This window comes from Manis pentadactyla, chromosome 12 (assembly GCF_030020395.1).
Source record: "Manis pentadactyla isolate mManPen7 chromosome 12, mManPen7.hap1, whole genome shotgun sequence".
Taxonomy (NCBI): Eukaryota; Metazoa; Chordata; class Mammalia; order Pholidota; family Manidae; genus Manis; species Manis pentadactyla.
This window is the reverse complement of record NC_080030.1, coordinates 73,347,529-73,370,399: the sequence shown is the minus strand read 5'-3', so window position 1 is coordinate 73,370,399 and position 22,871 is coordinate 73,347,529. Positions and strand designations below refer to the sequence as shown.

The 22,871-nt window shown below is 37.1% G+C and overlaps 1 protein-coding gene across 2 annotated transcripts in view; it reads left to right on the top strand.

Annotated features, from left to right (window-relative positions):
- LOC118916506 (amine sulfotransferase-like) overlaps positions 1-22,871 on the top strand; it is an 84,916-nt gene that overhangs the window by 23,603 nt on the left and 38,442 nt on the right. For both annotated transcript variants that reach the window (XM_057489318.1, XM_036893562.2), the window contains exons 2-3: positions 4,461-4,613; positions 20,325-20,533. In XM_057489318.1, the coding sequence (XP_057345301.1) occupies positions 4,472-4,613; positions 20,325-20,533 (351 nt within the window). In that variant the 5' untranslated portion in view covers positions 4,461-4,471. The remainder of the gene's footprint in view (positions 1-4,460; positions 4,614-20,324; positions 20,534-22,871) is intronic.

Below are 22,871 nucleotides of genomic sequence, written 5' to 3'. Positions count from 1 at the left end.
TGGATCTTGCTTTTTTATCCATTCTCTTCCTCTGTGTCTTTTGATTGGTGCATTCAGTCCATTTTCATTTAGGGTGATTATTGAAAGGTATGTACTTATTGCCTTTGCAGGCTTTAAGTTTGTGGTTACCAAATGTTCAAGGTTACCTTCTTTACTATCTTACCGTCTAACTTAACTCGCTTATTGAGCTATTATAAACATGGTCTGATGATTCTTTATTTCTCTCCCTTTTTATTCCTCCTCCTCCCTTCTTCATATGTTGGGTGTTTTGTTCTCTGTTCTTTTTAGGAGTGCTCCCATCTAGAGCAGTCCCTTATGATGCCCTGTATAGTTGGTTTGTGGGAGGCAAATTCCTTCAACTTTTGCTTGTCTGGGAATTGTTTAATCCCCCCTTCATATTTAAATGATAATCCTGGTGGATACAGTATTCTTGGTTTGAGGCCCTTCTGTTTCATTGCATTAACTGTATCATGCCATTCTCTTTTGGCCTGAAGGATTTCTCTTGAGAAGTCTGGTGATAGCCTGAAGGGTTTTCCTTTTTAGGTGACCTTTTTTTTCTCTCTGTCTACCTTTAATACTTTGTCCTTGTCTTTGATCTTTGCCATTTTAATTATTATGTGTCTTGGTGTTGCCCTCCTTGGATCCCTTGTCATGGGGTTCTGTGTACCTCTGTGGTCTGAGAGGCCATGTCCTCCCCTAGTTTGGGGGATTTTTCACCAATTATTTCTTCAAAGACACTTTCTATCCCTTTTTCTCTCTCTTCTACTTCTGGTGCCCCTATAATGCAGATATTGTTCCATGTGGAATGGTCACTCAGTTATCTAAAAATTTTTTCATTCCTGGATATCCTTTTATCTCTCTCTGCATCAGCTTCTCTGTGTTCATGTTCTCTGTTTTCTAGTCCATTAATGGTCTGTTGCATCTCGTCCATTCTGTTTTGATGTCCTTCCAGAACTTGTTTTATTTCTGTATTCTCCCTCCTTAGTTCTTGCATATTTCTCTGCAAGTCCATCAGCACAGTTATGACTTTTGTTTTGAATTCTTTTTCAGGAAGACTGGTTAAATCTATCTCCCCAGGTTCTTCCTCAGGGGAAGATGTAGCAGATGCCAAAGCTGTCTGGGTTAGTCTTGTCTGGATCAAATTTTTTTGCCTTTTCATGTTGATAGGTGCAATGGTGAGCTATTTACTTTCTGTCAGCTGGGAGAGCTCCTGGCCTTTCTTTACTGGGACAACTGTGACCCCTAGTGGCTTGTGTTGGGCAATTGCGTGTAGACTGTGTCTCTGTATCTTGCCTGGCCAGTATGGAGGAAGCTCCCTTGCTGTGGGCATGGCCATCCTCAGGCTTCTGCTCTGCTATTTCCGGGCCCCAGAGGGGTAATTAACGGGGCTGTTTGGCTGTTTACCTCCGTGAGGGGTCTCAGAGCTGTTGCCCATGGGGTTAGTGTGCCTGGTTTTCCCTGGAATTTCCAGCTGCTGGACTGTGTCCCGAGATGCTTCCGTCCAGCTGTGGGATCCCTGTCCCTTTAAGACTTTCAAAAAGCACTCGCTTTTCTTTGTCACAGGGGCTCTCGCTTCAGGACCTGCTCAAAGGTCTTGCTGTCCTGTTTCCCTAGTTTCCAGCACTCCTCGCATGCACTGTGTCTCCACTCTGGTGCGGGTGGCTAGTGCTGGGTGTTCAGCAGTCCTGGGCTCCCTCTCCCTCCCCGCTCCGACTCCTCTCCTCCCGCCGGGAGCTGGGGGGAGGGGCGCTCGGGTCCCGCCAGGCCGGGGCTCGTATCTTACCCCTTTCACCAGGCGCTGGGTTCTCGCAGGTGTGGATGTAGTCTGGCTTTTGTCCTGTGTCTTCTGGTCTCTCTTTTGGGATTAGTTGTATTTTCAAAATATGTATGTTTTTGGGAGGAGATTCCCACTGTCCTATTCATGCCGCCATCTTGGCTCCGCCTCTATAAGGCCTTTCTTATACTGAGTTAAATAGCCAAATTCAGTTCGTACCAACACATGGGCATTCTGTTTATTTAAGGATTACCCAATATCATAGGGGGCCTCCAACACTCCCTTAGGCATCACCTCTACCTCCCTTCAGACCTGGGGAGGGGCTCAGTTCTTAGGAGAAGAGCCACCTCAGGCCATATGCCCACTGGGGCATAGCTGCTGTCTCCCCATCTATAGGGGCAGTGTGCTGAAGTATCACTCCATGTGATCAGGATTTTACATTTAGTAGTTTAAAGCAAATCTTAAGGACTGTGCCAAAACGTGGTCAGAGAGGGTACCCAACCTGTGGCAAGTTCACTGTGGATTCAGTGAGACTGAAAAATGACAAAAGAATTTGGGATTTTTAGGGGGATTATACCAATTTTTATTCTCATGGAGGTAGTTTTAAGGGTAGAATCACATCTGCATTGGGCTGTCTGCCTCCACTCCAGGCTCAGTCTTCCCTCCAGACTCTTCCCTTGCTTCCAGCCTCCGCTCTGCTCTTAGCACTAAGCAGAGTCTTTTTATACCACTGCAGGCAATAATTGCTTATCACCAATGTGTTTGCAAGCATGTCCCTGTGTAGCAGGCTGAATATAATATCATTGCACAAAAACAGTGGTTAAGTATTTATAATCGCATGAGGGTTCTGGCCATGGAACTTACATTTTCTTTTCTCTCTCATAACTTTTAATCTGGCTACTAGAAGTTAGTGTGTATTTTCTATATTCTTTGAAGTAATTCTCTTTACTCCTTAATCTAAACTGAGGAACTATGCATATTTATTTTAAGTGCATTCTAAACTTGTCCTCCCTATTGTTACTAACAATGGAAAACTGATTACATGTTTACTGATCAGATTTACATGTGGAAGTCACATAATTTCTGTTAAGGATTTTAGGAATTTGTGGCAGAATACATCAATTGCTTACATTCCTTTTAAAATCATCATGATGATTCATGCTTCTCATGCAATGTTTCTTTTTCTAATTGACTGTAATCATTCTGTGCCTGCTGATGCTCCAAATGTCCCTTGGTTCACTACAGTCCTCATTTTGACCTTTGACACATTAGTGTTATACCCATAGCCCTGAAATTTTGCTTAATAATAGGTGAAGTTGTTACAGATATATCATTATTATTTTCACCCAGAGACACAGAATCAGCTACTCCTCAAGGAGCACTGCTTCTTTATAATAGAAGTCAGTATTTGAAACCAAATAAGGGCCCCAAGGTACCAATCAGGCTGTCTGTCTTATCCCAAGGAGACTTCTTAGAGAAGACTATACTATTGATGTAATAAATCTTTATCTTTCCTCCTCCACTGTCCCATTCATGGCCTTCACTCCAGTCCTGGCTTTGAATTTGTGTTATTCATCCAGACAATTCATACATTTCTTAAATTTCAGTTTTGAACAGAGGCAACAAATATTGATTTACTTGTTACAGAGTGACTGTAAAATATTTTACAAATTCATTTACTTTTTTAGAGGAATACATGTCCCAAGATTCCTCAAATTGCTGTCAAAATATAAAGTTCTGGAGCTCCTCTTTGCTAGCTATAAGTGGGATATATTTGGGAAAAATGAAAAAAAAGAAAGGGAATCTGGAGAATTTTCTGGAAGAATCCCAAAATCAACTAACCTCAGAATTCTTAGTATATAAGAGACTTTTTAAATAAGCCTACTGACAGGTGATAACAAAAGGCAAACGTATACATGTATGATGACTCACAAAGCTTGGTGCACATTCTACATGAGACCACTGTTTGAATGTTTTCCTTTACACTTTTATTTTGTGTCATAGTTGAAATTGTCATTATTCACAACTCAATTTGATTGCTCATTTGAAATTTCTCATGTTTCCTTGTGAACTCTCATGTCTGTTACTTCATAATACTTACCCAATTGCTCTAAACAAGTTGAAGGTTAAGTAATAATATCAAATTTAAATATGTGGTTGCAAAATATAATATAAGCAAAAAAATCCTAACCGAAAGTTGAGGATGAAGTCGTTATTAAGACCTCATCAACCTTAAGGCATTTTGGTTCTGTTAAAGGGATAAAAAGGCCCAGCTCATGGACTGTCAGTCTAGAGAAACAAAGAATTGATTCTGAAGTCTGTTTAAGTCATATTAGTGTATTCATTTTTACTGTGTTAGGATACATCAGAATTCTGATTTAAGCATTACCTTTGTAACTATCACAATAATAACTTTCAAGCTTTTTCCCTATAGCTACATGAAAGGAAGACACACATGTAAAATGGAGACCAAACCCATGGCCAGCAGGCTCCTGGGCATTTGGGCAAAGCCCACACATACAGAATTTGATACCATAGCTTCCAGAGCCAGCATGTTATCAGAGTCTGTGGGAAAAAAAGAAATTAATTTGCGTTCATAATTATGGATGAGAGGCAAGGATATGTAAGAGAAGAAGACCTCAAATTGTACTGGACTTCTCTCAAATAATATATCTGTCTTTTGCAGGCAATTGAATTATGGAGGACACAGGAAAATTTTTATTCACATTTAAAGGATATAATTTTACATATTCTGGAATTGATGTAGACTTTTTAGAAAATTTGGATGATTTTGAAATCAGAGATGATGATGTCTTCATAGTCACATACCCAAAATCTGGTAAGTTCTCTATTCTGATAGCTAATCTAATAATTGAATGGCTTCTCATTAATATGCAAACTTAGTTTCTCAGTAGTATTAGGTATGATTATATACTATAAATCTGTTGGTTATTGAAAGATAAGACAATTTAATGTCTTATTTAATCAGGTGTTTACAATATAGCTAAATTTATTTCTGATTTTGTCTAGTGAAAGGAACACAATGAGGATGAAATTGCATTGAAGAAAATGTCAAAAATGTAGTGATCAAATGTCTAGTAAAGGAGGCAGGAATTTTTACCCATAGGCAGGGAGAAAGGACAGAAGATTTAAGCTATATTTAATGACCTCTGAGGAAGGAAATTTAACTTATGTGAATTATAAAAAATGTGGGCTATATACCACAAAACTCAACAGTTCAATATTTGTGGGACACCACAAATGCAGTTCTAAGAGGTAAGTTCAAAACTATAGAGGCCTACCTTTAGAAACAAGAACAATCCAAAATAAGCAGTCTAAAATCACAATTAAAGAAACTAGAAAAAGAAGAACAAATGAAACCCAAAGTTAGTAGAACGAAGGACATAATAAAAATTGGAGTGGTAATAAAAAATATAGGAAAGAATAAAACAATAGAAAGAATACATGAAACCAAGAGCTGATTTTTTTTGTGAAAATACACAAAATAGATAAATCCCTAGCCAGATTTATCAAGAAAAAGTAGAGAATACACACTTAGAGTCATTAATGAAGAGGGAGTAGTCACAACAGATACCACAGAAATCCAAAGAATCATCAGAGAATACTATGAAAAATTATATGCCAAAAAGTTGGACATCCTAGTAGAAATGAACAATATTGTAGAAAGTACAACCTTCCAAAGCTGACCCAGAAATAAACAAAATCTGAGCAGACCAATTACCAACAATTAAACTCAATTGGTAATCAGAACTCCCAATAAGCAAAAGTACAGTATCAGGTGGCTTCACAGTTGAATTCTACCAAACATTGAAACAAGAGCTATTACCCATCTTTCTTAAGGTATTCCAAAAAGTAGAATAGGAAGGAATACTCCCAAGCTCCTCCGGTGAGGCCATCATTGCTCTAATATGACAACCATACGTAGACACTAAAAGAAAAAAAAAACTTGGACTAATATTCTTGATGAGCATTGATATAAATATGCTCAACAAAATAATAGCAAACCAAATTAAAAAATACACCAAAAGTATCATCCATCAGGACCAAGTTGTTTTTATTCCAGAGATGCAAGGATGGTGTAATATTCATAAATCAATCAATGTCACATAACACTTTAACAAAAAGGCTAAGAAACCACATGATCATCTCAATAGACTCTGAAAAAGCATTTGACATTATTCAATATCCATTCAAGATAAAATCTCTCAAAAAAGAGAGAATAAAGGGTTCATCCTCAACAAAATAAAAGCCATATATGACAAACACACAGCTAACATCATACTGAATGGCATAAAGCTGAAAGCTTTCCCTCTAAGTTTGGGAACATGCCAAGGATGTCCACTCTCCTCACACTTATTCAGCATAGTACTGGAGCTCCTAGTCATGGCATTTAGACAACACAGAGATAAACGCATTCAAATTGGTAAGGAAGAAAAGTTAGACTGTCATTATTTGCAGATGACCTGGTATTATACATAGAATATCTATTCAAAAAACTATTAGAACTAATTACTGGATTCAGAAATATTGCAGTATACAAAATTAAAATACAGAAATCAGTTGCATTCCTATATGCTAGCAATGAGCTAGCAGGAAGGGAAATCAGGGAAGCAATTCTATTTACAATTGCATGAAAAAGAATGAAATAATTAGGAACAAACATAACCACAGGGGCAAAAGACATACACTCTGAAAACTAGAAGACACTCATGGGAGAAATTAAAAAAGAAACAAATAAATGGATATCTATCCTATGCTCATGGTTAGGAAGATTTAATAGTGTCAAAATGGCCCTCCTACCCAAAGCAATTTATAGATTCATTGCAATCCCTATCAAAGTACTAACAGTGTTTTTCACAAAACTGAAACAAATAGTTCTCAAATACACATGCTTTCACAAAAGATCTTGACTAGCCAAAACAACCCTGAGAAAGAGAACAAATCTGAGGGGATTACAATCCCTGATGTCAAGCTATAATGAAATGTTACAGTAATAAGAATAGTATGTTACTAGCACAAGAAGAGACCCATAGATAAATGATACACCAAAGAGAGCCCATATGTGTAGTCCGACAAATACATGGCCACTTAGGATATGATAAAGGATCCATGAATATACAATGGGGAGAAGACAACCTCTTCAGTAATGTGTTGTAAGAACTGGATAGCTACATGCAAGAGAATGAAACTGGATTATTAACTCCATACACAAAATTAAACTTGAAATGGATCAAAGAGCGAAATGTTAAGACATGAAACCACAACACTCTTAGAAGAAAACCTAGCACAAATCTCTGAACGTAAGTATGAGCAATATTTTCCTGGATACATCTTCCCTTGAAGAAGGGAAATAAAATTAAAAATGAACACATGGGTCTACATCAAACTAAAAAGTTTCCATACATCAAAGGACACCATCCACAGAACAAAAGGCCAACCTGCATTATGGGAGAATATATTTGTAAATGGTTTATCCATTTAGGAGTTAACATCCAAAATATATAAAGAGCTCATATGCCTCAACACCAATGAAAAAATAACCTGATTTGAAATGGGCAGAGGGCTTGAACAGGCTCCAAACAAGAAATACAGATGGCCAACAGGCTCATGAAAAGATGCTCCACATAACTTATCAGAGAAATGCAAACCAAAACCAAAATCACCTCAGACCAGTTAGAATAGCCACAACCCCAAAGACAAAATATGCCCAAGGTTGGTATGGATGTGGAGGTATGGGAACCCTCCACACTGCTGGTTGGAATGTAAATTGATAAAACTGCTTAAGAAAGCACTGTGGAGGTACTTCAGAAAACTAAAAATAGAAATATCATATGACCCAGTAATTTCACTTACAGGAATTTACAGGAAGGAAAGAAAATCCCTGATTTTATAAGATATATGCACCCTTGTGTTTATTGCCACATTATTTACAATAGCCAAGATATGGAATCAATCTAAGCATCCATCAATAGACGAACGGCTAAAGAAGATGTGGTACATATACAGAATGGAATATTTTTCAGACAGGAAATGACAAGAAATTCTGCCATTTGAAACAACATGGATGGATTTAAAGGTCATTATGCTCAGTGAAATAAGCCAGGTGGACAAAGACAATACCATATGATTTCACTGAATTTTGGAATATAAAAGTAAAGCAAAACAAACTGAGCAAAACAGCAGTAGACTCATAGACACTGAGAAGTGACTGGTGGTTACCATGGTGGAGCAGTTGGGGTAGGTGGATGGGGAGGCTGAGGGGAATAAAGCAGTAGGAAAACTCTCAGTCATAATATATGTTTGTCACGGGGATAGTAGTACAGCACAGAGAATATAGTTGGTGATTCTGTAGCATCTTTCTATGTTGATAGAAAGTAACTGCAATAGAAGTGAGGATTTTATAATATGGGTAACTATTGAACCACTGTGTTGAATATTTGAAAACAACATGTGATTGTATATCAGCAATACATCAATAGAAAAAATTTCAAACAAGTGAAAAGACAATCCAACAGAATGGAGAAAATATTTGCAAATTATATATGTGATGAGGAACTGTAATGAGATATCACTTCACACTCACTAGGAGTGTGATAACCAAAAATACAGTAGCAAATGTTGGCAAGGACATGGAGAAATTAGAATTCTCATATATTTCTGATAGGATTGTAAAATGGTACAGCTACACTGGAAATTGGTTTAGCAGATCCTCAAATATTAATACATAGAGATATTATATTACCCATAAATTCTATTTCTCCATACCCCAAAGAAAGAACACATAATGCCTACACCACAAATCACACATGGATATTCATATCAGCATTATTCATGAGAGCAAAAATGTAGACACAAGACAAATGTCCATTAACTGAAGAAATGATAGGCGAAGTGGTATAGTTGTAAAATAGAATATTCTTTGGTCATGAAAAGGAGTGAAGTCCTGAGAAATGTTACAACATGGATGAACTTTGAACATAGTGTGTAATGTGAAAGAAGCCAGACACAATAGTTCATGTATTTTATGATTCCATTTATAGGAAAAGTCCAGATAGGTGAATTAATAGAGATACATTGTAAATAATGGTGGCTTGGGGCTGATGGTTAGATGAGGAATGTTAATTTACTGCCAATGGCTATGGAAATATTTGCAAATCAATTGGTGGGTTGCAAAATATTCTAAAATTCGATCATGCTGATGACTGTATAACCTTGTGAATATATTTTTAAAAACTCATGGGTTGTACAGACTAATAACGGTAAATTGTAACCTATGTGAATGAAACTGTTTTAAAAAAGAAAGAATATACCCCAAAGATTTTAAATGTTTCTTTGGGTCATTTAAATGGCTTTTACCATTAAAGTAAAGTCCTAAGTAGTGATTTGCATAGGGAAGAACTTAAAGGGCTTTTTTTCCACCTTACTCCCATGGTTGTGCCGCAGGGCATGCCCCATTAATCCGCTAACCATCTTCCCTCTGCCAGATTTTTCCCTTTGATGACCCAATATTACTGATTTCTAATTTTATTTCTACTTCTTATACTGAGTTTTCCTCTCAGGTAGCCCAGATTTCTATTTTGGAATGTTTTCAGAGGACAAATTCTTATTGCCCCTTCCATTCTCATTCATTCAGTTGATTGCATAGCTCACAACACAAAGCCCATTTCCAATGCAAGGTTTTCTCATGGCATCAAATGGGCTGATCAAATGGTGACCCTTTTGCTGTGCAAATATGGTGTATATAAATGATAGAAAACAATCAGCATTTGGAAGATCAGAAATATTTTAAGTAATGCTTTAGTACAAGTTAAAACATAAATTCTTAATAAGAAAGTGGCCTGTTCTTTGAAAGCAATATTAGAAAATAGAGGGGTTCACAAAAGGAGAAAGGATCTGAGTATTTTAAATATATTTTTACCACTTCAGCTGACTGCGATGAACCATTCAGTGTGCAGTGCATGTCTATGGGAGCCCAAATGGTCGTATGTGCTCCAGTTAGACGTCCTCCTAATTGAAGCCAAGTCAGCACTTTATGGGTCAGTAGCAGGGACTCATTTTAATGACCACCTTTCAATTCCATTTGAAGGCACATGTCCCTCCAATCAACTAAATGTTGTGAGAGTCCTTTTGTGACTGGCCATCAACATTATACAGGGTAAATATGTAGATTCAGGTTAGTGTCTTATGGGTCTCTGAGTGGCATGGGATGAAGAGTTAAACTGTGGTGGCCCAGAAGTTCCCCCCTGAAACCTCAGGTTACCTTATTGGCTATCAGGGGATTTAGACTGAGACACTGGAAAGGAGTTCCAGTTACCATATCATTTGTTTCTTAGTAGAAAGGAATGATGAGTTATATGTACATATATTTATTTCTTTTGCCTATGGTCTGAATGTTTGTGTCCCCCCAGAATTTATATATTGTAATCCTATCCCTTAAAGGTGATGGGTATTGGGAGTAGTACCTTTGGGAGATGGTTAGGTCATGAAGATAAAATGTCCATGTATTCGATTAGTTCTCTCAAAAGAGAAGCTCTAGAGACCCTTATCTCTACCCACCATGTGAGCACACATCAAGAAGGCCACAACTATGAACTAGGAAGAGAGCCTTGAATCTGCTGGCACCATGCTCTTGGACTTCTAGTCTCCAAAACTGTGACAGAAAGGTTTCTGTTACTTATAGACTATCTAGTGTGCACATTGTGATCGCACTGTGGAGCTGTTACTGCACTGCGATCAGACAAAAACGTATCTTTCTGTGTATATATGTATCTATACATAAAAATACTTAAACAAATAGGTGTTCACCTATAATTTCAAATGCATATGCACACCGAAGTCAGTACAGAGCTTCTACTGATTTTTTATCTGGATGGGTGTATTTTGTTGCTACGGAGTTCTTTGTTTATTTTGGATATGAACCCTTATCAGATAGATGATTTGCAAGTAATTTCTCCCAATCAGCAATTTTCCTTGCATTTTGTTGATGGGCTCCTTTGCTGAACATAAGCTTTTAAGTTTTATGTATGTAGTTTCTTATTTTTGCATTTGTTGCATTTATTTTTTATTTCTTATCCAAAATATTATTGCAAGCAAAATATCAAAGAGCTTTCTGCCTATGTTTTCTTCTAAAAGTTTTGTAGTTTCAGGTCTTATATTCACATCTTGAATTCATTTTGATTGGATTTCTCTCTATGGTGTGAGATAGTGGTGCAGTTTCATTCTTTCGCATATGGATGTACATAGGTTTTCCCAGCATTACTCAATGAAGAGACTATTTTTTTCCTTTGTATTACCTTGGCTCCTTTGCCATATATTAATTGACCACATATGCATAGGTTTATTCCTGGACTGTCCAGTCTATTCCATTGAGCTGTGTGTCTGTTTTCATGCCAATACTTTACTGTTTGATTAGTATAACTTTGTAATATAAATCGATATGAAGATGTGTGATACCACCATCTCTAGGTTGCTTTGCTAATTCTGTGACTTTTTGGGTCCCTATGAACTATTTTATGGTGCTTTTTCTGTGAAAAATACCATTTGAATTTTGGTAGGAAATTCAATGAATTTGTATACTGCTTTAGGGAGTACGGACAATTTAACAATATTAATCTTCCAATGCATGACCTGGAATTATGTGTGTTCCCATCAGTTTCTTTTTTCTATGTCTTCTCATTTTCACTACCTGTTTTTCACCCACCTTGGCTTAATTTATTCCTCTTTGGTCATTCTTTTTGATGCTGCCATGAGTGGGATTGTGTCTTTAATTTCTCTTTCTGATACCTTGTTGTTAGGGCCTAGAAATGCAATTTATTTGGATAAATTTATTGCCAATCCTTAAACTTCACTGATTTCATTGAAATTCTAATTTTTCACTGAAGTTTTTAGGTATTTGCTTCCTATTTATAATAGCATGTAATCTGCAAATAGACACAGTTTATCTTCTTCCATTCTGCTCTCGATGACTGTTATTTCATTTTTTTCTAATTGTTGTTGCTAGCATTTCCCAAAAGACTGATAAGATTCTGCCCAATTGTGCTTATCCTGCTGTTAGAGGACAAGTTATGAGTTCACCATTGAGGATGATGTCAACCATGGGATTTTCTTCTTTGGTATTATTTTGTGGTTAAATACAATTTCATTAGTATTTTATCATGAATGGATGTTGCATTTTGTCAAGTAATTTTTCTTCATGTAATGAGCTGATAATATGGATTTTTCTATTTATTTATTTATTTTTTTTTTTTTTTTAAAGTTGTCATTGATATACGATTGTATGATGGTTTTTCATGAGTAACACAGTGGCTACTACATCTGCCCTTACTATTAAATCCCCCCACACACACCATTGCCATCACTGTCAATCAGCGTAGTAAGATGCTATAGAGTCACTACTTGTCTTCTCTGTGTTATACTGCCTTCCCCGTGCACTCCCCCTACATTATGTGGGCTAATCATAATACCTCTTAATGCCCTTCTGCCTCCCTTCCCACCTTTCCTCTCCACCCTCTCTCCCTTTGGTAACTGCTAATCCCTCCTTGGAGTCTCTGGGTCTGCTGCTATTTTGTTCCTTCAGTTTTTGCTTTGTTGTTACACTCCACAGATGAGTTTAATCATTTGGTACTTGTCTTTCTCTGCCTGGATTATTTCACTGAGCATAATACCGTCTAGCTCCATCCATGTTGTTGCAAAGGGTAGGATTTGTCTTCTTATGGCTGATTAATAGTTCATTGTGTATATGTACCACATCTTCTTTATCCATTCATCTACTGATGGACAGTTAGTTTGCTTCCATATCTTAGCTGTTGTAAATAGTACTGCAACAAACATAGGGGTGCATATGTCTTTTTAAATCTATGATCTTGTTTTCTTTGGGTAAATTCCTAGGAGTGGAATTCCTGGATCAAATGGTATTTCTATTTTTGGTTTTTTGAGGAACCTCCACATTGCTTTCTACAATTTTTGAACTAATTTGCATTCCCACCAACAGTGTAGAGGGTTTTGCTTCCTCAGCATCCTCTCCAGGGTTTGTTGATTCTTTTCTTATTGGATGTTGGTCATCGTAACTGGAGTGAGGTGATATATCATTGTGGTTTTAATTTGCATTAAAATTTGCATATTATCAAAATGGCCATTCTGCCTAAAGCAATGTACAGATTCAATGCAATCCCTACCAATATTTTGATTATCAAATTATCAAAATTTCCCTGATTAGCGACATGGAGCATCATTTCATGTGCTTGTTGGCCAACTGAATTTCTTCTTTGAAGAAGTGTCTCTTCAATCCTCTGCCCTTTTATTAATGGGATAGTTTGCTTTTCGGCTCTTGAGGCATGTGAGTTCTTTATATATTTTCAATGTTAAACTCTTATCAGACATATCTTTTACAAATACATTCTCCCAGAGTATAGGATACCATTTTGTTCAACTGATGATGTCCTTGGCTATACAGAAGCTTTTTAGTTTGATGTAGTCCCATTTGTTCAGTTTTGCTATTGTTTCCCATACCCGAGGGAAGGAAAAAGTTCTGCAAAAAGTTACTCATGTTTATATTCAAGAGATTTTTGCCTATATTTTCTTCTAAGAGTTTTACATTTTCATGAATTACATTTAAGTCTTTGATCCATTTTGAGTTTACTTTTGTGTATGGGGTTAGACAGTTATACAGTTTCTGTATCTTACATGTAGCTGTATAGGTTTGCCTGTTAACAGCCATTGTTGAACAGGCTATTTCCCCATTTTACATCCATAGCCCCTTTACTATATATTAATTGACCATATATATGTTTGTGCTTATACCAGGGCTCTCTATTCTGTTGCATTGAACTGTGGGTCTGTTCTTGTGCTATTTCCAAATTGTTTTTGATTACTGTAGCTTTGTAACAGAGTTTGAAGATGGGGAGCATAATCCCCCAGCATGAATCTTCCTTCTGAGGATTGATTTGGCTATTTGGAGGCTTATGTGGTTTCACATGAATTTTAGAACTATTTGTTCTAGTTCATTGAAGATGTTGTTGGTATTTTGATAGGGATTACTTTGAATCTGTATATTGCTTTAGGCAGAATGGCCATTTTGACAATATTAATTCTTCCTATCCATGAGAATGAGATGTATCTCCATTTATTGGTGTTTTCTTAATTTCCTTGATGATTATATTGTAGTTTTCAGAGTATAGGTCTTTCACATCCTTGCTTAGGTTTATTCCTGGTATTTTATTCTTTTTGATGCAATTATAAATGGAATTGTTTTCCAGTTCATTGTTAGTATATAGGAATGCAACAGATTTCTCTGTGTTAATTTGTATCCTGCAAATTTACTGAATTCACCTATTAGTTCTAATAATTTTCTAGTGTATACTTAGGGTTTTTTATGTACAATATTATGTCATCTACAAATAGTGACAATTTAACTTCTTCCTTACCAATATGGAAGCCTTTTATTACTTTGTGTTTTCTCAATGCTGTGGCTTGGACCTCCTGGACTATATTGAATAAAAGTGGTGAGAGTGGCATCTTTGTCTTGTTCCCTACCTTAAAGGGAAACCTTTTAGCTTTTTGCTTTTACATATGATGTTGGCTGTATGTTTGTCATATATGGCCTTTATTATGTTCAGGTAATTGCCCTCAATGACCATTTTGTTGAGAATTTTTATCATGAATGGGTGTTGAATTTTATCAAATGCTTTTTTGGCATCTATGGAGATGATCATGTGGTTTTTGTCCTTTTTATTTATGTGGTGGATGATGTTGATGGATTTTCATGTAATGTACCATCCTTGCATCCCTGGAATAAATCCTACTTGATTATGATGGATGATTTTTTAATGTATTTTTGAATGCAGTTGCTTCTCCTTTGTTGGGTATTTTTACATTTATGTTCGTTGGGGATATTGGTCTGTAATTTTCTCTCTTTTTTTGGTGTCATTGCCTGGTTTTGATGTTAGAGTGATGATGGCCTCATAGACTGTAAGTATTCACTCCTCTTCTCCATTTTGGAAAACTTTAAGTAAGGAGGATGGGTATTAGGTCTTCACTAAGTGTTTGATAAAATTCTGTGGTGAAGCCATCTGATCCAGGCATTTTGTTCTTAAGTAGTTTTTTGATTACCAATTCAATTTTTTTGTTCTTCTTTCTTTAGATAGGCCTGTTTTGCTATATGCTTTCCATTTAGAACTGCCTTCACTGCATCCCACAGAAGTTGGGGAATTGGGATGTTGTTTTCATTTGTCTCCATATATTGCTTCATCTGTTTTTATTAGGTCTTTGATCCATTGATTATTTAGGAGCATGTTGTTAAGCCGCCATATGTTTGTGGGCTTTTATGTTTTCTTTGCACAATTTATGTCTAGTTTCATATCTTTGTGGTCTGAGAAATTGGTGGTACAATTTCAATGTTTTTGAATTTACTCAGGCTCTTTTTTGTGGCCTATCATGTGATCTATTCTGGAAAATGTTCCATGTGCACTTGAGAAAAATGTTTATCATGCTGCTTTTGGGTGGAGTGTTCTGTCAATGTCTGTTAGATCTATCTCTTCTATGTGTTGTTCAATGCCTCTGTCTCCTTATTTAGTTTCTGAGTGCTTGATCTTTCCTTATAGTGAGTGGCGTGTGGAAGTCTAAAATGAATGCATTGCATTCTATTTCTCCCTTTAATTCTGTTAGTAGCTGTTGCACATATTTGGGTGCTCTTATGTTTTTTTGTGTAGATATTAATAATGTTTACATCCTCTTGTTGGACTTACCCTTTTATCATTATATACTGTTTTTGGTCTCTTGTTAGCTTTGTTTTGATGTTTATTTTATCTGATACAAGTACTGCAACTCCTGCTTTTTTCTCCCTATTGTTTGCATAAAGTATCTTTTCCCATCCCTTCTCTTTTAGTCTGTGTTTGTCTTTGGGTTTGAAGTGAGTCTCTTGTAGGCAGCATATATGTGGGGCTTGCTTTTATATCCTTCTGTAACTTTATGTCTTTTGATTGGTCCTTTTACATTTAGGGTGATTATCAATATATATGTACTTATTGCCATTGTACTCTTTAGATCTGTGGTGAACAAAGGTTCAAGGGCAGCTTCTTTGCTATCTAACAGTCTAACTTAAGTCACTTATTACACAATTACAAACACAATCTATTGATTCTTTTTTTCCTCCCTTTCTTTTTCCTTCTCCACTCTTCGTATGTTAGGTGTCATATTCTGTACTCTTTATGTATCCCTTGACTAACTTTGTGGATAGTTTATTTAATTTTCTATTTGCTTAGTAATTAATGAGTTTTATTCCTTTACTGTGGTTTTATTTTCTCTGGTGACAGCTATTGAGCTTTCAGACTACTTACATCTAGAACAGTCCCTTTAAAATACAGTGTAGAGATGATTTGTGGAAGTAAATTCCCTCAACTTTTGCTGATCTGGAAATTGTTTAATCCCTGCTTCAAATTTATATGATAATCTGCTAAGTAGACCATTTTTTGGTTCAAGGCCCTTCTCTTTATTGCATTAAATACGTCGTGCCACTCACTTCTGTAAGGTTTATGCTGAGAAGTCTGATGACAGCCTGATGGGTTTTCCTTTGTATGTGATGTTTTCTCTCTAATTCTGCTTTTAATACTCTGTCCTTGTCCTTGATATTTGCCATTTTAATTATTATAATATAATTTTAATTATTGTATTATATTGTCTTCCTTGGTTTCCTTGTGTTGAGAGATATGTGCATTTCCATGTTTTGAGAGACTATTTTGTTCCCCAAATTGGGGATGTTCTCAGCAATTACTTCTTCAAAGACAGTTTCCATGCCTTCTTCTCTCTCTTCTTCTTCTGATACCCCTAAAATATGAATATTGTTCATTTGAATTGTTCACAGAGTTGCCTTATTATTCTTTTATTCCTAGATATTCTTTTCCTCTCTCTGCCTTAGCTTCTTTGAATTTCTGTTCCCTAATTTCTATTCCCTTTACCATTTCCTCTACCTCTTCAAGTCTGCTTTTCAACCACTCCTTGTAAGTTTCATTTCAGACACTGTATTTTTCAAAGTTTCTCTTCCTTGAATTCATCCTGAGACCCTGAAATTTTTTCTGTAGTTCCATTAGCATGTTTATAATTTTTGTTTTGAAATCCTTATCAGGAAGATTATTTTATTTTCACTGAGATTTCTTGTGTTTGATGGATTTTTGATACAACAAGATCCTTCTGTGTTTCCATAATCCTACTGAATAGTGTGGAATAACAGCTTTGTGTAGGTGTCACCCTCTAGGGACCAGAAGCTCTACTATCCAGAGACACCCAGCACCTGCAGTGATGGCAGTTGTTATAGGTGAGCAGTGCCCTTATCTTCCAGGAAGAAAGCTTTTTCCTGCTCCCAGCTTTAATGCCTGCCTCCACTGCCAGGGCCAGTGAGCAAAGCATGCAGCAAATAGCCTTTGTGATATGCCCCTATAGCTGCCATAGGCGGAGCTGCAATCTGGCTGGCCTGGAATGATGGTGGGAACAGCAGGGTAGCAAGCAGGTTCCAGCTGGGAGGAAAGACGGGCAGTCTGCATATTGCAGTGGGGGGCATCGGGTCTGTATTGCCAGCTGGGGGTATGGAGTACCTGAATCCCCCAAAAGATTCAACCTGCTGGACTGTGTGCACCGGAATGATTTTGTCCACCTGTCCTTTTTCCTGAGCAACAAGCTCTGTGTAATCCTTGCCCCTTTAGGAGCCCTCTCACTGTTGAGAAATCTTTCAAAGCACCCACCTTTCTTTTGTCCCAGAATAACCAGTTGTGGGTACCAGTTCTCCACAAGTGGCTGGAATCTCATTCTCTCCAAGTATTCCACCTGTCTTTGCTTTCCAACCACTATAATCACCAGAGCATCATGAAATATGGATTCATGCTCCCAGAGTAGATCTCCAGGGCTTGGTATTTAGCATTCCTGGGCTTCTGTTTTTATTCCTTTTGCTAGTGAGCTGGGTTGGGGGAAGTGCTTGAGTCCCACTAGATCACAGCTTTGCTGCTTTACACTTTTCCATGAGATATCCTCTTTTCTCCAGATGTAGGCAATTTGTTGCAGTCTTCCTTCTTGTCACTTTTTTTAGGATTAGTTCTATTTGTTGTATTTTCATATTACGTGTGGTTTTGGGAGGAGAATTCTGACTCATTTATCACACCACCATCTTTTTCCCCAATAATATGGTTTTAAACCTTCATTTTGTTAATGTGGTGTTTCGTATTGATTGGTTTGTGGATGTTGATACATTCTTGCATCACTCAAACAAATGCCAATTGATTATGATGTATAATGTTTTCAATGTATCATTGAATTCAGTTTGCTAATTTCTTATTGCATACATTGCACCAATGTTCATCAGGAATAATGGTCTATAGTTTTCTTTTCTTGTAGTTCCCTTGTGTGTGATTTTGTTTTCATGTAATGCTGGCTTTCTAAAATTAGTTTGACAATGTTCTCTCATCTAACATTTGAAACTGTTTTAGAATACCTAATATTAATAACTTAAATATTTGTTAAAAACATTTCAAATACTTTAGCAGAGAAACATTGGGTTTTTTGCTCTTACTCAACATAACAGGCACATTCCTGTCTGAGGCTCTTTGCACTGAATGCACTGATTCTTCTTCCTGTGTTGCACTTCCCAAGATATTTGCAAAGATTACACATTTCCCACTTATGGGTCCCTGTTTAAATATTGCATTCTCAGTGAAGGCATTCTTGATGGTCATATTTAAATAGTCAGCCTCACTCAAAATACTTAGTGTCCTCATGCTAATTTATTTTCTTTCTATAATATATTTATCACCTTTTAATATACCACATATTAGCACATTTATGTTTTTTTATTCTTTACTAGGCCACACTTAGGAAACCAGTATAGTATTTACATAACAAATAGGTGACAGGCACAGGAATAACTGGAGACACAAGGCCCCATGTATGACAGACTCCATGTAAATTTAAGCATGGCTCAACTACTAATGGAAAAAGGAGGGGTTCTTAGTGTTGGGAGAGCTGCCTCACTTTATGGAGCAAATGCAGCTGGATATCAATCACTCCAGCCAAGTGTGAATTCTAGTTGTATTTAGACATTAATATTAAGGGTAAGTGATAAAGCTTTTTTGCTTAGGGAAGTGTAATTATTTTTGTTATAATAATCATTGTACCCTAGTAGTGGGGAAGAGCTTCTCAGCCAAATGTCCAATGCAGAAATTACCAGGAGGACATTTGATAAGGCAGTGTCTGAGATAAAGTGTGATGACAATATGGCATTAACTGCAGAAAATGTAATATAATTTAATACCTCAATATACTTAAAAGGGCAGAAAGGGAAAAAGATAGAAAGAGATGGACAGGCTGGGAAAGGTAGATGGAGAGGAGTAGCGAAAGAGGGAGAAGGAGGAGGAGGGGAGGGAGAAGTGCAGGCCATTTTACCTGGGGAACACTTTGCTGCAGTCCTTATATTCCCGAATTTCTGGAGACCTGCAGCCCATAGGTCATGAGTGTTATGCTGTCTGTCATCCTGAACCCATGATACCACCTCAGGAGCAGTATCTGTTAACTGGAAAATGAACATTTATTTAAGAAAACCTTTCAGAGCTCCCTAACATTGAGTTTTAATCAAGTTTTAGCTCCTGCTGTGTTAATATATAGGCACAAGTGGTCATAGTTTCCCTTAGTGATTTTGGAATCCTTTGGAAGGAAGGCAAGTATGGGAACTAATGAGGGACCAGTACATTTAATCATTTCAGAACCCACATTGTATCCTAACAGGGACATAGGACATTTTGGTGGGGTAATTCTGTTTGAAAACACTGGCTTTGAAATACCAGAAGAGACCTTCTTAAGGGCTGTGTTTTAAATCTCACTAGTGTCATATATGCAGGTTGTGAATAAATATAAGGAAATTAACGCAGGCAATCACACCCACAGATTTGGTCATGAATATCCACTTTAATTGTAGTTAACTGAAAGAGACATCATAAGAATTTCACAGATCCCACTGAAAGCCAGGGTCCAACTTCAGCCCATACCTTTCCCTTTCTCTGTTTTTGGTGTCACAGTTTCTAATTTAGGTATTTGTAGTAAACACAATTTCCTTAAGTAAAGACTGTGAGCAAAGTGAGAAAACAGGGAGAAGGTGGGAAAGATTAAAAGTTACTTCTTTGGAGGGATTCTTTTTATGTGTGCTTAGTTAGCTAATGATCAGGGAGTGGAAGTGAAGACAAAATACAGAGGTAGGCATGTAGGTAATGTAAAGATACCATACAAAGAAGATAAAGCACAGAGAATGATTCAAGGAATGCATTTGTGTGACAAATGCCCTGGAAGCTTTGAATGAACCACCATCTTAAAAGTGAAACAAAAGCAATCTTTATTGTCTTTAACCTTTACTGAACCTACGTATGTAAAAGAATCCATGCAGACAACATTTTCATTATCCCTGGTTGAATAACAATGTACATGACTTAAACACTCATGCTATAGTTTTGAACATTTTGAGAACTTCTTCAAGTTGAAAATAAATTTATTTCTTTTACAGGAACCATCTGGGGTCAGCAGTTACTATGCTTAATGTATTTTGAAGAGCATCGCAAAAGATTGGCAAATGTGGAGACAATTGATCAAGTGCCCTTCCTTGAATACAATGTTACAGGAAGACATTTTGACACAAGACCATCTCCTCGACTGTTCTGTAGTCACATTCCATACTACTTGGCTCCCAGAGGGCTGAAGAATAGAAAAGCCAAAGTAGGAAAGATACTATGCCTGCTGAATTATTACTCTTTTTGTTATTTAGTTTCTAATTACACTGATACTACATTGTATCTCATTGTTAGATCATGTGCTATTTCACATACTGCAATTTTTAATAGCATTTGCATTCTCATTTATAATATTTAATTTTATTTTCACGTTGTCATTTTTCATCATATAATAATACAGATCATTTAAAAGTAAAGTATATATATTTATATATTTTATATTAAAGAATATATTATAAATAGTATATATAATACATATGCAACATGTCTCTAATTTTGAATTAATTCTATCACTAAGTATACACATAAACTACTAGGGATTTCCTTCCCCTTTCCCTCCACAGCCTCCCTGCTTTCCTGTATACTCCCAGCTTATTTCCCATTCTTCGTCAAAGCTCAACTTCCATGAAAATCAAAGCATCTTCAAAACCTGTCAGTGTTCTCTGCAGGATGATTCTCTGTCCCTCTTATCCATCCTCCCTGGTCAATCAGCTCCATGTACTGCAAATTTCAGCTCTTTGTTAGTTTTGTTACTCTCAATTTTAGCTCCCATCACTCATGGGATAATTTCAAAATTCACGTGAATGGTCTTCCAGCACGCCAATACAAGGAGAGGCCAGCCAGACACCAGGGCCCAAAGTCCAAGGAGGACGTCACTTTCAGAGTGGAGCAAATGCACGATGTTCCTCCTTCAGATTTGCCCACCTGGCCCTGCCCTGGCCTCCTTCTATACCCAGTCCTGCCAACCTCAGTGTGAAATTCCCAACACCTGTGATCTCTCCTCCACCGATCTCAGTGCCCCTTTTAACCCTCTTATAAACCACCAAATACTTATGGCCCTCACTGCTTTCTTATTTCACATGTGTATATATTAATTTGTTATCTACTTTTCTGACCTTAGTGTAAAACCATGAGAAGTTAGAGGCTGTAGGAGGCTGAGTTCACAATGCTGAAAACAGTGGCCCTCAAGTAGTTGACTTGAATGAAGGACTCACCCGTGATTGCACTAATTAAATCATGACTTCAAGCCCCTTGTTCAGAAGTGTGCTTCCTAGTCTGCCTGTTCCTCTCTGGCATTCCTATTCCAGCCTGTGTCAGCATCATTCAGGATCCATCCCCTCCAGTCTTCTGGCAAAGAGAGCCCTACTTCTTCACTGTAATTTAGCACTATGCTCCCTTCCTTCTAAAGCCACTTGCTCCTTTTGTCTCTGTTATAATCATCTGGGAGAACGTGTTACAACACAATTAAAATGCATTCCAACCTTGCTTAGAGACCTGAGTTAATAGCATAAAACATAAATACTTCAAATTTGTACCTGGTCTTCAATCTGATGGCCGAATTTCTCAAGTTCTACTACTTTAAATATTTCGCATTCTTGGTTTGCAAAGTGAATATGTGACACTTTATTTCCTCTTTGGAAACCTCACCAGCATTTTGCTCTGTGCTTAACCAGCCCCAGGTAATGACCTCCCATTCAGAAAGTTTACCCCCACTGTGTCCCCTCAGCACCTTCCCTCCTTGAAAGAAAAAGTGCAGTGTGTAGATGGTGTCTCCTCCATTAGAGATCAGCCTCTCTGTTTATGGTCAGAGTTTGTTTTTGTCATTCCCAGTGTGACCCTAACAAGCGTGATTTTGTATCCACTGGATATTTGGATCTGTCTGGTGGCTTTTTTGGCTAGGGTTGTAGTGGTATTGCGGGTTTGGTGTGAAATGAGCCCATGGATGCTATTCAATACGTTGCAATACACAGGGCAGACCCACAACAGACAATTAATTGTTCCAAATGTCAGTAGGGCCACTTTGGGAGCCTTACTCCACCCTCAAAGATTTGGCACAAGCAATAATTTCCTTTTTTCAATTCATCATCAATTTATTCTTCTTTCCTGATCATTCACTTTGGCACATAAGGTGTCTTGTTACACTTTCTGAAAGAGATGGAACTCCTCTTTATCCATATCAATTTTTAGCTGCTGTTTTTCTGTTCTTTGACCTAATCTTAGTCCATTTGACTTCTGCCTCCAACTTTTGTTTATGCCTCAAAGTCAATATCACATATTTATTATATTTTATAAGCCAAAGAATCAATTTTATGTCATCTTATTTGGCATATTCATGGCATCAGGCTTAGTTGATCTTTTTCTACTTGTTTATATCTTTTCTTTTCCTATCTTAATATGTCAGTGCAGAAATATGGTAAATCTTTAACCATTTGAAAACATAGAGATAATGAATCACTGCAGGTCACACTTTCCTGGGCAGTGTGGGTCACTTAGGGATGAGAGGAACACAGAAATATTAAGAATCTATCAAGATTCTAAGAATC